The sequence below is a fragment of the Delphinus delphis genome, chromosome 4 (genome assembly GCF_949987515.2).
Source record: "Delphinus delphis chromosome 4, mDelDel1.2, whole genome shotgun sequence".
Lineage (NCBI taxonomy): Eukaryota > Metazoa > Chordata > Mammalia > Artiodactyla > Delphinidae > Delphinus > Delphinus delphis.
In genome coordinates, this window is record NC_082686.1 from 27,685,657 (window position 1) to 27,698,656 (window position 13,000).

A 13,000-nucleotide genomic window follows, 5' to 3' on the forward strand; every position below is an offset into this window, starting at 1 on the left:
GATAAAACATCAGTAGTTGATAATAGGATGTGAGCGTAATGCAATGAGGGCCAAGAAATCCATCTGGTGTGACACTGGTCTAAGCCAGGGAAACCTGGACAATGTATGTAAATTAAGTCCTTAAGAGAAAAAGTAATTTTATCTGATCGACACAGTCAAATACACCTTAGGTCCCCAGCGTCAAGGTTTCCTTCCACATAGGGATTTGAGTCCAAAAACCTTATGTGATGCTGAATGATTCTGCCTAAATGTCATATAAAACTATTTCCTCTAGAATTTTCCCTGTGTAAATATCTTCCAGGGAACTTATTTGAGTGGTACTGTAATCACAGTAGGTAAACCTATAAGGATTCGGTTCTGGGAGTTTGGAAACAAAAACCCAAACTTCATTCCCAACATGTTTGTTGAGCATATGCCATTTTTAGTACCGAGCTAGGTATTAACAATGGTTTAAAAAAAAAAAAAAAAAAGACAGAAAATTTACTCACTTTAAGGAACTCTCAACAAATCAGATAAATGTATACTCCATTACAACACGAAGTACTGAATGCAATAACAGACTTATGCACAACGTCCTACAGAAGCATTGTGGACCTAATACACACACTTGGAATGATGCTGCATGCTAAGAAAGGAGGAATGTCAACTGAGCTGAGTCCTGAAGGATTTGTAGAGAAAATTATATTGATGAGAAACAAGATGATTCCAGGCAGAAGGAATAGCATATGCAAAGGCACTGTAAGGACAGATAAAAGATTAATAAAATCCTTGCTATTAATGAGCCTTTACACTGGTAATCAAGATGAAATATAACATAAATTTGGTAGTGAGAATAGATTGGGACTAGAATAGAGGAAAAAAGGTAACAATTGCTACAGGGGTAATTAGGGGGATTCATAAAGATTTGGGGATATGAGGAAAGTCTTAAAATGGATAAAATTTCAAGAATAGTGAGGATAAGAGGACATTTTCCAAATGAAGGATACTTCATGAGCAAAGCCTTAATGACAGGAAAATAACCTACAAGCAAGAATAATGGGGAATACCCTGGCTTAGATGAAACATAGAATAGTAGTCTTGAAAGAATTACAAGGGAGTCAGATTATAATAGAGGGTCTTCATAAAAAAGGAAAGAGGTTTTAGCTTCATTTTGTCAAACCAGAAGAGTAAAAAACATGTTCACTAGAACAAATAACCAAAGGAGGAAAATAAAAGGCTCTTTCCACTACCTAGACATAAGCACTATTAATATTTTTAGTATTATATATTCCAGATTTTACCTACCCAAATTTTTTTAAACAAAAAGTTATTCTGAATATACTGTTTTTAACTTAATATAACAAACATTATTCCTGTCGATACAATTTTTACTGGTTATACCGTGTTCTTCTGTATAAAGGGCTCATACAACTAATATTTTACCATACATTTAGGCAACTTCCATTTCTTTGTTAAAAACAACATTAGGACAAAACATCTGGCTCTTTTATGCTTTTTGCATGCACAATAGTTTTTGTTCATCCTGTAACCCTATAGAAGTCTCACGCAACAGTTTTTGTTCATCCTGTATCCCTACAGAAGTCTCATCCCTGCTAGCCTATATAAATGGTAAGAGCTCAATAAACAGAGACCACGCTGTTTCCTTTATGCACTAACTGGTATTTTATGTACTAACTGGTCCCACAGTTATTAAAGTGTTATTGTTCAGGCTTCAGCTTGAAATACAGCTGGTGATTACTTATGTGACATTTGTTACTCTTAATTCCTGGGAAGTTTTCTTTAGTTACCTACCTGCAGCTACAAACTCCTAAACACACTCATTTCACCGTGAATGACCAGTTCTCTGTAGAGGTATAAAATGTCCCTGTACCCGGAGTATCTTTCTAATCATTTATTTAGTTTATGGATGCTTCACTGAGATTTTTGGATGGCTATCCTCCACATAATATATTTTCCAGCCATGTTCTATGTTGATAATAGAACTTATTCATTCACCTATTTGGCTGTTATATAAAATCCAACATTCTGAGAGTACTCAGAACTTGCTCCTTTAGTCCACCTTCATGTTGAAGTAAGGGGTTGGGAGGACCTTGGGGGTGTTCTATGCCTGTTTCCTGGTTGTGGCCTTTAGCATTTTAAGAGTCAACTTGACAAGCAATTGACTTTCTGTTAAAGCATAAGGATCTGCTCTCTAATCAACTATTTAAAAAAAGAACAACAACTCATATCTTTCAGAAGTATTTTATACCTTAACTTACTAATGAGTCATACTTATTACATGCACATTTAGAACAATATTTAAAGAGTACTGCATCAAAGAATAGCAGTCCATTTTTCTTACAGAAATGTATTTAAAATCAATGATTCCCCAAAAGCAGCCTATAAAGAGCCATGCTAAGCTGGCTGCATAGAATCATCACAGAAACAATTTTAAGACTTCAGATTCCTAGGTGGCACCACAAACAGAATTCTCAGCAATGTGGGGAGTACAGGCTTAGGAACCAAAGTTAAACCTAAAAATTATCCAGGATAGAGCTATATCTGCACAACATACTTTTAGCCTTCTTCCCTAATGTATAGTTATTTGGGCTATCCTTTTTTTTTTTTTACATATACATCTTTACTGGAGTATAACTGCTTTACAATGTTGTGTTAGTTTCTGCTGTACAACAAAGTGAATCAGCTATACGCATACATATATCCCCATATCCCCTCCCTCTTAAGCCTCCCTCCCAATCCCACGCCTCTAGGTGGTCACAAAGCACCAAGCTGATCTCCCAGTGCTATGCAGCAGCTTCCCACTAGCTATCTATTTTACACTCCTTTTTAAGTGTAATTTTACATTCCTTTTTAAACGGTTGCATTCCCATACACTGAGGATCACCCCTAGGAGACTCATTATTGCAATTTCCATAGGGAATGAAATCAAATCAGAAAATATTCAAGGGGCATCAACCATTTGTCATTTATTATGCTAGATTCTGGAGATTTAAATAAGAACATCACCTGGTCCCTGTTTTAAAGGAACTTGAAAATATTGAGGATATTGTTCATTCTACCAGGTCTGACTCTCAGGAACCAGCTGTACTTTCCTGGAATATCAGCTTATTTTTGTCAAAAATGAGGTCATTTTTTGGTTTCAGCTCCTTTCTTTCTGTTTTTAAAATCTGAGTATGTTATATATATTGTAAGGACTTCAAATAGTTTTTGAGTAAGATATGGGTAACACAAGCAAAACAGGCAAAGCTCTCTCTCCTTCAGAATAATTTGTTTTATACATACAGCCTAGAGCCATGCTGCTTAACCACAGGTACACCTCAGAATTATCTGAACATCTTTTTATATTCTGGACCCTTCCTCCACTGATTCTGAGCCCAGTAAATCTTAGGTGGTATGTCCTGTTTATACTCAGAAAAAGTCCCCCAGGTAATTCTGATGTATCGATATATACCATGGTAAAGAACCGTTGGCTAAATCTCTAAACATAAGTGTTAAGGTAAGTTTTCTTTTGCACTAGGCAGGTTAGGGAGGTAGTGTGAGATGGACTAAAGAATACTTTTCTATCATTTATTATTTAGTTTCAGTAAGACAATGAATTGTGTGGGAGAAGTGATGCCTATGGATTTCTTCGTCACCTGTTAAAGAAGAGGAACAAATACTCATTTAATTAATACTATATAAATTAATATTCTTATTTGGAATATCACCCTTAAGAAATTGGATTTTAATGGTTCTTAGGTTACAGCTTTACTGAAAAGATTTGCAGGGAGAGAAAAAAAATCACTGATGGATTTTATAAACAGGATTTCCTTGTATTACTTCCACTAGTCATTCATAATCCTAGTGCACACCTGAGAGATTTAAACACAGGTTCTCTTTGATAGTCTGAAAGTATTATACCAAATTAAACAAATTACTTTGAAAACTGTGAGGAGAAACAGGAAAAAGATGGCATAGGCATTAAAGTAAAATTTCTCTACTTATGATAGGATGTTAAGTGATTCCAATGAACACTATAATAGATTCCCTTATTCAACTGTGGTATGTTAAATTCCCCTGTAACAGAAGATGGATTTCTTAATATGATATGTAAGACAATACAGTAATAGAAACCAATCTTTTAAACAATAATCTCACCCCCAAATTTATAGATTTAGAACATTCTATTTCTACTAACTCAAAATGCATATTTCTAGCAATCCTATACAGGACACAATGTTTTCTACTGAGGCAGTATTGTCACTGCTTTCTAAAAACCCAGTCTGGAAGATAACTATCATAGTAATTACATATGAATTGACCTTTCCATCTCTTTATTTTTTAGTTATTCTGGCTCCTTTCAGAAATACATCTGTACTTCTCTTCAATTTTTTTTTTTTAAAATACTAAAGAGGGACATGAACATATATGCCCAATACCTACTGCTGAATTTTTTAAAACTTACGAAACACCATATAAAGTGTACAATAGGAAGTATTGACCAGGATAAAAAGGGTGTGGAGCATACACACATGTGGCCTTTTCATAGCGAGGGAATATAAGATGACAAATGTAAATAATGGGGAAAAGTTGGCTAGTCCTGTCAGACAGGAATATTAGTGGGGAATATGTATTAGTCTGATTTAGTAAAAATAAAATGTGTCAAGTCTGTAAATTTAGATAGTCTTGTGAGAAACAGAAAAGATGGAAAAGAGACTGTATAGAATTTAATATTTTGATGTTACAAAATATAACTGAGCCAAGAATAATAGGGTTGGAGCTTAACCAATGACTGGAGCACTCACCTTCATCTGAGTGCTTAGGTGCCACTATCACGCCAATTGTGCAGCCCTGTCCTCCCACTAATAAGATAAGAAGAGCCATGTGCAACTGGAGCACTTAAAAGTTAAGCAAAGAATAACAGAGTAGCTCCATCTTGGGGCAAGTTCTAGGGAGTAATTTGGAAAGGATATGTACAGAAGACAAGGGATGAAATCACAAAGAGATGGAACTGACTCAAAAATGAAAGGAACTGTAACATAGTTACTACACTGTGATTTGAACTCAGAAACCTCTTGATATCTACTGAGCTATTTTACTTCCTACTAATATGGACAAAGTTACTATAATGAAACTGCACTGTTGTGAAACTATAGAGTTTCACCTGTTCTACACAGTGGCCCTTGATGTACAGGAAGAAAGTACAGTCCTCGTCTGGTAGAGCTCACCAGAGACTACAATGGTGGTATTCAGATATACTGTACTGCATTTCTGTATCAATATGTTGGTATCTTTGTTGGTATAATACCATTATCTTGGTCTTTTAAAAATTCTGAATCGATGTCACCTAAAATCAAGATCAAGAACTCAACTATTCAATTTATATTAGAACAAGTTCCAAGTCTGGAAAGATCTGTGCATGCCTACATCAGTCACCATACCATATTGTGGTATTACAAATCTCTCACTGAAAGAATAATTCCTTCTAAAGTTCAGATGATAATGCTGAAAACTACCTAGGTAAAGCTGCATGGGAATCTGTCTATAAAAGATGAAATTAAACAAACACCTAAAATGCTTTCTTCAAAAATAAAAATAAAACACACAGATCTTACCAAAAAAGGGTGATTCAAAATGATCCACTCAGAGTTATTTAAAAAAAAAAAAAGAGAAAGAGACAAATGGGGTTAAGGAAAATATCTGTTTAATTTATCTCTTCTCATTTCCCCAACCACTAAACAGAAAGAGGACCTTTCCTACAGTACAAAATGTCATCCTAAAATATTTTGACAACTTAGTGATGAAATTAATCTTAAAAACAATCATTAGACATTGTATTTTCAGCTTTGCTAGAAGATACTTTTGTACAGTGTTATTCTTAATATTTTATTGATTTTATCACCTAATAATTGTAGAATGTTTAACATTTATATTTTTATATACTTATCTTCTCATTTGTTTTACAGATCTATACAGATTTTTGCTTGGAATATATTAAATATTTAGTTCCTGCTAATTTTGTTTTTAACTTTAAGAATTCTGAAAAAAAAATCAAATAAGTACTCTATATGAATTAATACTATCTACCAGTAGTGTTATTTTGCTCAAATATGAAATTATTAGAGTTCATTCCTTTGATAGCTTTAGTGAATTGGCTTGGGTTACCTGCGGTTTCACAGTTTTTCTAAGCATCTTGCCAAAAAAAGTCAATCAAAGTAGGCAGAATAGGTAGAGGGAGAGTTAGCAGAATCATCTCATTTAACTTGAAAATGATATATATGTACATACAGTGTTATCTGGCAAAGGAGTAAACTAAATTGTTGCCTTTTATTATCTCAGTGATGGAATTTCAGATGATTTTTACTGGAGTCTTCATATTTTAGGATAACTAAAGTTTTATGTTGTTTTTGCTTTTTCAATGAGCATATCTTATTTTTATAATAAAATATCAATAATAAACATGATATTGATAATAAAATGCAATAAAAGCGGACTAACCTGTTGTCACAGAAGACTCTGACTCTCTCAATTTCTGAGATGCTAAAAGTTTTTCCTGCAAAGCTTTCTGGGCAAGCTGTGCATCCCATTCTTCTAGTTCTTTCTCAAATCGCTGGTTGTCTTCCTCAACAAAATCTCTTAAGTCTGGTGGTAGTGTTTCTATTCCAACAAGGGCCTGCCCAGTTTCTTTATTAAACTCCTCTGCAAATCATATTTCAAAAACTATTATAAAATTAAGGATTAAAGGAAAAATGCAAAGCTCAAAATAGAAGGTGTTTCAAATGTATTTAAAGTACAAATTATTACCACTTGGCGAATCAATATTACCTATATATTAAAAGAAAACCCAAACAAATGCTCAGAAAAACAATGATGCAAATATTTGATAATCCATTATAGGTAATGTTCTCAGCTTTTACTTTTAGGCTGAAGAGTAAAAAAATGGAACAAGACATAAGGCCAAAATTGTTTGCTACTTTTCAAACACTGACATAGTGCTACTTTTTCTATTATAAAATACCAGACGTTTGATTATTCACGAAGTAAAACCACAAAATGAGAAGCAATAACTCATAACCTCGAAAGCTCAAAATAGACCTAAAATTCTTTTTCATCTGAAGCAGTTAAGTATAGCAATATACTTATATGAAATTTGAAAACTAATCAATCAATATAGCAAGATTTCTTTCAACATCACATAAGTAGTACTTAAAAGCGTTACTCAACCTCTACCACACACACACAAAATAAATTTTAGCTTTCAGTCATAAATGAACTGCCTAACTAGTTTTGCCAAATGGTTAAATAAAAAAGGAAAGTTTATTTTTATCAGTCTCAACAAACCTTTATTAAGTGCTTTTTATATGCAAAGCCTATATTAGAATATGAGAAATAAAAAGATTAAGACACAGTATGAAATGCTCCCTGGCTTTGAGCAGACCAGAGTGAAGTGCGAAAGACAAGTCAACATACAATTCCAACACACAATAAGTGCCCAATAGAGGTATGCTATGAGAACACAAGGAGGGATACTTTGTGGCAGGTCAAGGAAAACCTGGCAGAGCAGATGACATCTGAATTGAATCCTGAGAGATGAGAAAGAATTAGGCAAAAGAAGAAAGAAATAAGATCATTACTGGCAAAAAATAAAAACAGAAAACATAAGAACATATAGATATAAATGTGTGAAATGATTTGGTGTGAGCCAAAGAAGTTCAAATATTAGTGAAGTACATAAAGTTTGAAATGGACAATGGTTATAAATGAAGCTGGAGAGACAATTAGAGGCCAGAAAATGGAGGCTTTTTATGTCAGGTTAAGGAGCTTGAATATGAGTCAATGTGTGACATAGTCATTAAAGGGATTTTAACGAGGAGAAAAAAGTCCGATTTACATTTTATAATAGTTACTAAATAGTTAACTTTGAATACAAAATATATTCCAGTTTTCAGCCCTGGTCACATTACTTTTCAATTCCAGTTTTCTCACCTACAATAACCCAGCAGCATTTCCTAATCATATTCATCACACTCTTTAGTAAACTACACTTAACTAATCACACCAGAGACCAGAGTCACATAAAAGGGTTACTTATTTAAAAATATATACCACTCTATATATTTCATATTCTTACCTTGTATTAAGAATTGTGGCTTATCATTTATGTACATTAAACAGTATGCACTGGCATTTCTATAACCACCAAAAGAGTCCCTCACTAGCTCTTCCCATGATGATTTTGTTACAGCAATATCATTGTACTTCATCCACCTGTTTTCACGATGATCAAAAATGTATGCCCAGTAGTGCCCGGCATTAGCTTGGCCTTCATGAACTAAAACAGCATGTAAGCGATAAGGAACCTAAATATGAAAAAGAAGAGTTAAACTGTAGTTATGTAGTCTATTACACCACATCCCATGAAACCCACAAACCATCTGACTGGAGGATCCTATAGGAGCATATGTTTTTTAACAAGAGTAAATAGGCTGGAATTAAAGTTTTGAAAAAATTAAACTATGAAATAAAAGAAGGCAGGGGGCGGAGAGGATAAGCAAACTAAAGACATGTAAAACAGACAGGTATGTAAATAAGATGATTTTCAAAACTTTGTAAGTATATTTGTTGATCTATTTATTTCTTTCGAATAAAGAACTTATGATGAACATTTTTATATACAGCACATGATTTGTTTAAATCTTCACAGTTATAAATTGATGGATGAGTTCAGCAAAATGGCTTATATAATAAGCCATTATATGAGCCTCAGAAGTTAAAATGTAACTGAGCCCTTTACCTTCTCCCATAATCTTTTATTTAGTTAGTTGTTTGTTTATTTATTTATTTTTGGCTGCGCGGGGTCTTTGTTGCTGCACGCGGGCTTTCTCTAGTTGTGGTGAGTGGGGGACTACTCTTCATGGTGGTGCGCGGGCTTCTCATTGCAGTGGCTTCTCTTGTTGCACAGCACGGGTTCTAGGTGCGCGGGCTTCAGTAGTTGTGGCTCACGGACTCTAGAGCGCAGGCTCAGCAGTTGTGGCGCATGGGCTTAGTTGCTCCACAGCATGTAGGATCTTCCCGGCCCAGGGCTTGAACCCGTGTCCCCTGCATTGGCAGGTGGATTCATAACCACTGCGCCACCAGGGAAGCCCCACTCCCATAATCTTAATATCGTTAAACAACCATGTAATTTTCCCATAGAATTTTTTTTTAAATGCTAAGCCCTTTTAGAAATTTTTGATAAATTTTATTATAAAAGAATAAAAAGGTAGGCTAATAAATACAGTATGAGAATACAACTGAATGAGGAAAATATTAATATAAAAATCTTAAAGTTCAACAATTTTATAACAAAAAGTATGAGAATTATGATAAATAACATAAAGATAAATTAAAATATGTAAATAATTTTGATAATGCTTACTAGCTCAAAATTCAACTTACTTGTATCATAGATTTGTCAGAGTACATTAGTTCAATTGTTCGATGGATTCTAGATATGCTTTCCTGCAAATCTAAGGATAGAAGATGCCATTTAATGATTAACATCAAGTATGTTTCTACTGAGACTTATAAGGTAGGGAATAAGGGTTTTCCTACCAATATGTTAGAGGAATAAGAAAAAGTTTCTAAAACTGTTCTAAAACTTACTATTCAGAATTTGTATAAAATGAAATTTAGTTCTTTATAAAAGATATAGCACAAAGGAAAAATGAAAACAAATATGGTTTATTTTAAAAATGTGCAGAGCCAATAAAGCTGAACTTTGTTCAAATTTATAAAGGAAGTTTCCAATGAAAATTAAAACTAACCCCCCCTACATATTTGTATAGAACAGGAAAAACTTTATTTTTTTCCTGTAGTTTATTCTTTTATTGCCCTAAATCAAGAATAAAGTTCTTTATCTTGATGAAGTTCCCCCTGTGTCAAAATATGTAACTTTGGAGCCAGAGGAAATTAGGGCACATAAGTTGAAAAGGGGAGCTATAACCTATACGAAAACCTTTAGAGTGAAATAAAATAACTTCACCACACATCACACACACACACATACATATATGTATATGTACAGAAGTAAATGAATAAAAATCCACTTTAATCACCAACTGAAATAAAGTTATGAGACTCCCATTACTCATTATTTCTACTTCCAGTAGAAATCTATCCTACAAAATTATTTAGAGGTAGGGATGTTTCACAGTTATATTGCCTATAATTGTTTTTTAAAAAGTGGAGACAACCTAAATATTTGTCAATAGGGAAATGGTTAAATTATAGTATAACCACACTATACTATGAAGCTGTTAAACAGAATCAGGAAAAAAACACCAAAGACTACAAAAGAAAATTAGGAACTTTAGACTAGGGAAAGGCCTTTTACAGCTTGCGAGAAAATCCAGTAACCATAAATGAAAAGACTCCCTCCCCCAATTTAAGAAAATCTATTATTATAGAAAGAAAACAAAAGCCAACATAAAGAAAATCAAATGACAAACTGGAAAAATATTATCTGCAGCATACACTACAGGCAACAGGTTAACACCCATAACATTAAAGTTTCTATTAAGCAGTAAGAGAAAGACAAATAGTTCAATATAAAAAATGGGCAAAGGTCACCAATTTAGAGAAAAATAGAATTTCACTCATAATTAATGAAATGCAAATCAAGACACTGAAATACCATTTTCATTTCAACTATCAGACTACCACAAATTGAAAAGTGCCCAGAGCTAGGGAGAGTACTGGGAAACAGGTTCTCTCACACAAAATTATTGGGAATGTAAACTGCCTCATTGTTTTGGGAGGGAAATTTTTAAATAGTCAAAATGTTAAGTATATACACTTTGGATCAGAAATGGCATTTTTAATATACTCAACTCACAAAGTATGCTAATATGTATGCGGAAGGCCAGCTTTATTGGTAGTTAGTAACAACATAGAAATTGAATAAATTATATCATATTCATATACTGGAATACTACGTAATAGTTTAAAAAATAATGCTAACAGCAAATATCATCAGGGATAAAAGAGAGAAAACAAATATTCCAAGGAAAATCTTTAATACCTGATGCATAGTATTATAGGTCCAAAACCTTATGACATGTCTCTCAAGTTCCTCTAACTTAAAATGGCCAGAAGTGGACTCATCATATTCCTACTTCCTCCCCCAAGGTGAGGGCCTGCTCCCCACCAGTTTGCTCATTTCCAAAGTGCATTCCATCTATGTAGTTATACATATCACTATGAACAACTAAGGGAATCATCCCTGATCCTCCCCCCCCTTCCCTCTTGTCAATGACCCACATCAAAGAATATACCAAATTCATTTCTTTCCTCCCTCAATGCTACGACCTTGGTGTCAAAAGTTCTTAGCTTTCAGCCTTCTGAATGTAATCTTATGAAAACAAACACAATCTGCCAAGTCCACTAGAAAATTATCCAACACCTAGCACAGTATTCAGGAAAAACTATGTGCTTAATTAATGTTTACTAATGATTTCAAATACAAAAAATTTCCTTATATATGAAAAATACTAAGGAAAATCTTTAGTTACTAATGCTAACTGTTAGTTACCACCACACCCTATTTACTCCCTATTAAATACAGACTGCTCTTTATTTCCATATTGTCTATAAAGCATCTAGTTGGGCATTTAAAATCTAACAAGTGATATTGTTTAGTACAAGTCCAACCTTTTGGTATAAAAAGAGTAACTCCTAGATGCTTTTTCATAGATCAATAAAATTAGGATAAAATTAGGGAGCAATAATAGGTTATTATATTTTGACATGCAAGAAAAATTATGATAAAACTACCATAAAATATTAATATCACTTCATTTTAAGAAAAAGGAGATTTTAACAACAGTAAAGTAGGATAAAAGTAAAGGAGATAACTTCAGAATAAAGGAGAGTTCCTTCCAAGCATGGACAGATGGCAACTTAACACTAACACACACACACATACCACAGAGCACTGTCCTTATTTTTTTGATTTTACTACATCCAGTTAAAACTCGTTATAGACTGGCACTGAGCTAATAGATCATATTTGGAAACCTACTAGAGAAGACTGAATATTAAAATTCACATTTCTAATTCTTCAACCTAAAGAAAATATTGTATCATTTGAACTCACTGCACAAACATCAAGGGAGGTACATAACTGATTAAGTACAAAATCTGATGCTGTATGATGTTTCACCAATGGAGTACCTGTGAATACCAGTTTGATATAAATTTAGAGCACTAAACCAGAAAATCAGACCATCTGTTAGGTCATTAATTAGCTAAGTAATACAGGGAAAATCTTTTGGTCTCTCTAAACCTGATATTAAGATCATAAAAAAGGAAGCCAAACTAGTTTATCTTATAGAAAACACTTTGTAGGGGAAAAAAACCTTTATTAATATTTACACATGAAACCCATAATCCATAGGTGACTTCCCTTCTCAATTCTAACATTAATCATGTCCATCTGAGGTAGAGTAGCTATGAGAAACTTCTTACCTCTGGTGTCATTTTCTATTTCTGTCCTCCAGCGATGTAAACAGCTTTCTAGCACAGACAGTTCCTCTTCTGTTATGTGCCTTGGTGCTGGATGCATGGGCAAATCTGGAGGTATCCGAGACTGAGTGAATGGTTTGTGTATTACTGATCTCGACGAAATGGCAACTATTGATGCGGGTGATGTGCTTGGCAGTTCTGAAGAAGGAGCTCCCTGCTGGTCTGTTGTGCTGTATTTTTAAAGTACAGAATATTCATTATTAAACTTTTGAAGTTGAAGCTCTGGACAATGATTATGTGCCAAACAAACAGCATTAAATTGGCTTATAATTTCAAAAAGAAAAAGTTTTCTTAAAAAAAACCCCAGAAATATGTGGATTAATCTAATAACCTAATGAGATTCTTAATATATGGAACTACATTACTATAAAATTGGGGCTTTATAGTAGAAATGGCTTAATCATATTTATTTATACAAAGCTTACATATACCAGAATTATAAAACCTTCCCTTGCTA

General features: G+C 33.6%; 1 protein-coding gene across 2 annotated transcripts in view; it reads right to left on the reverse strand.

The window, feature by feature from the left end:
• The window catches only part of USP25 (ubiquitin specific peptidase 25), a 140,217-nt gene that overhangs the window by 36,896 nt on the left and 90,321 nt on the right, over positions 1–13,000 (reverse strand). For both annotated transcript variants that reach the window (XM_060010467.1, XM_060010466.1), the window contains exons 14-17: positions 12,487–12,713; positions 9,418–9,488; positions 8,111–8,339; positions 6,478–6,678 (exon numbers count right to left, since the gene is read on the reverse strand). In XM_060010467.1, the coding sequence (XP_059866450.1) occupies positions 6,478–6,678; positions 8,111–8,339; positions 9,418–9,488; positions 12,487–12,713 (728 nt within the window). The remainder of the gene's footprint in view (positions 1–6,477; positions 6,679–8,110; positions 8,340–9,417; positions 9,489–12,486; positions 12,714–13,000) is intronic.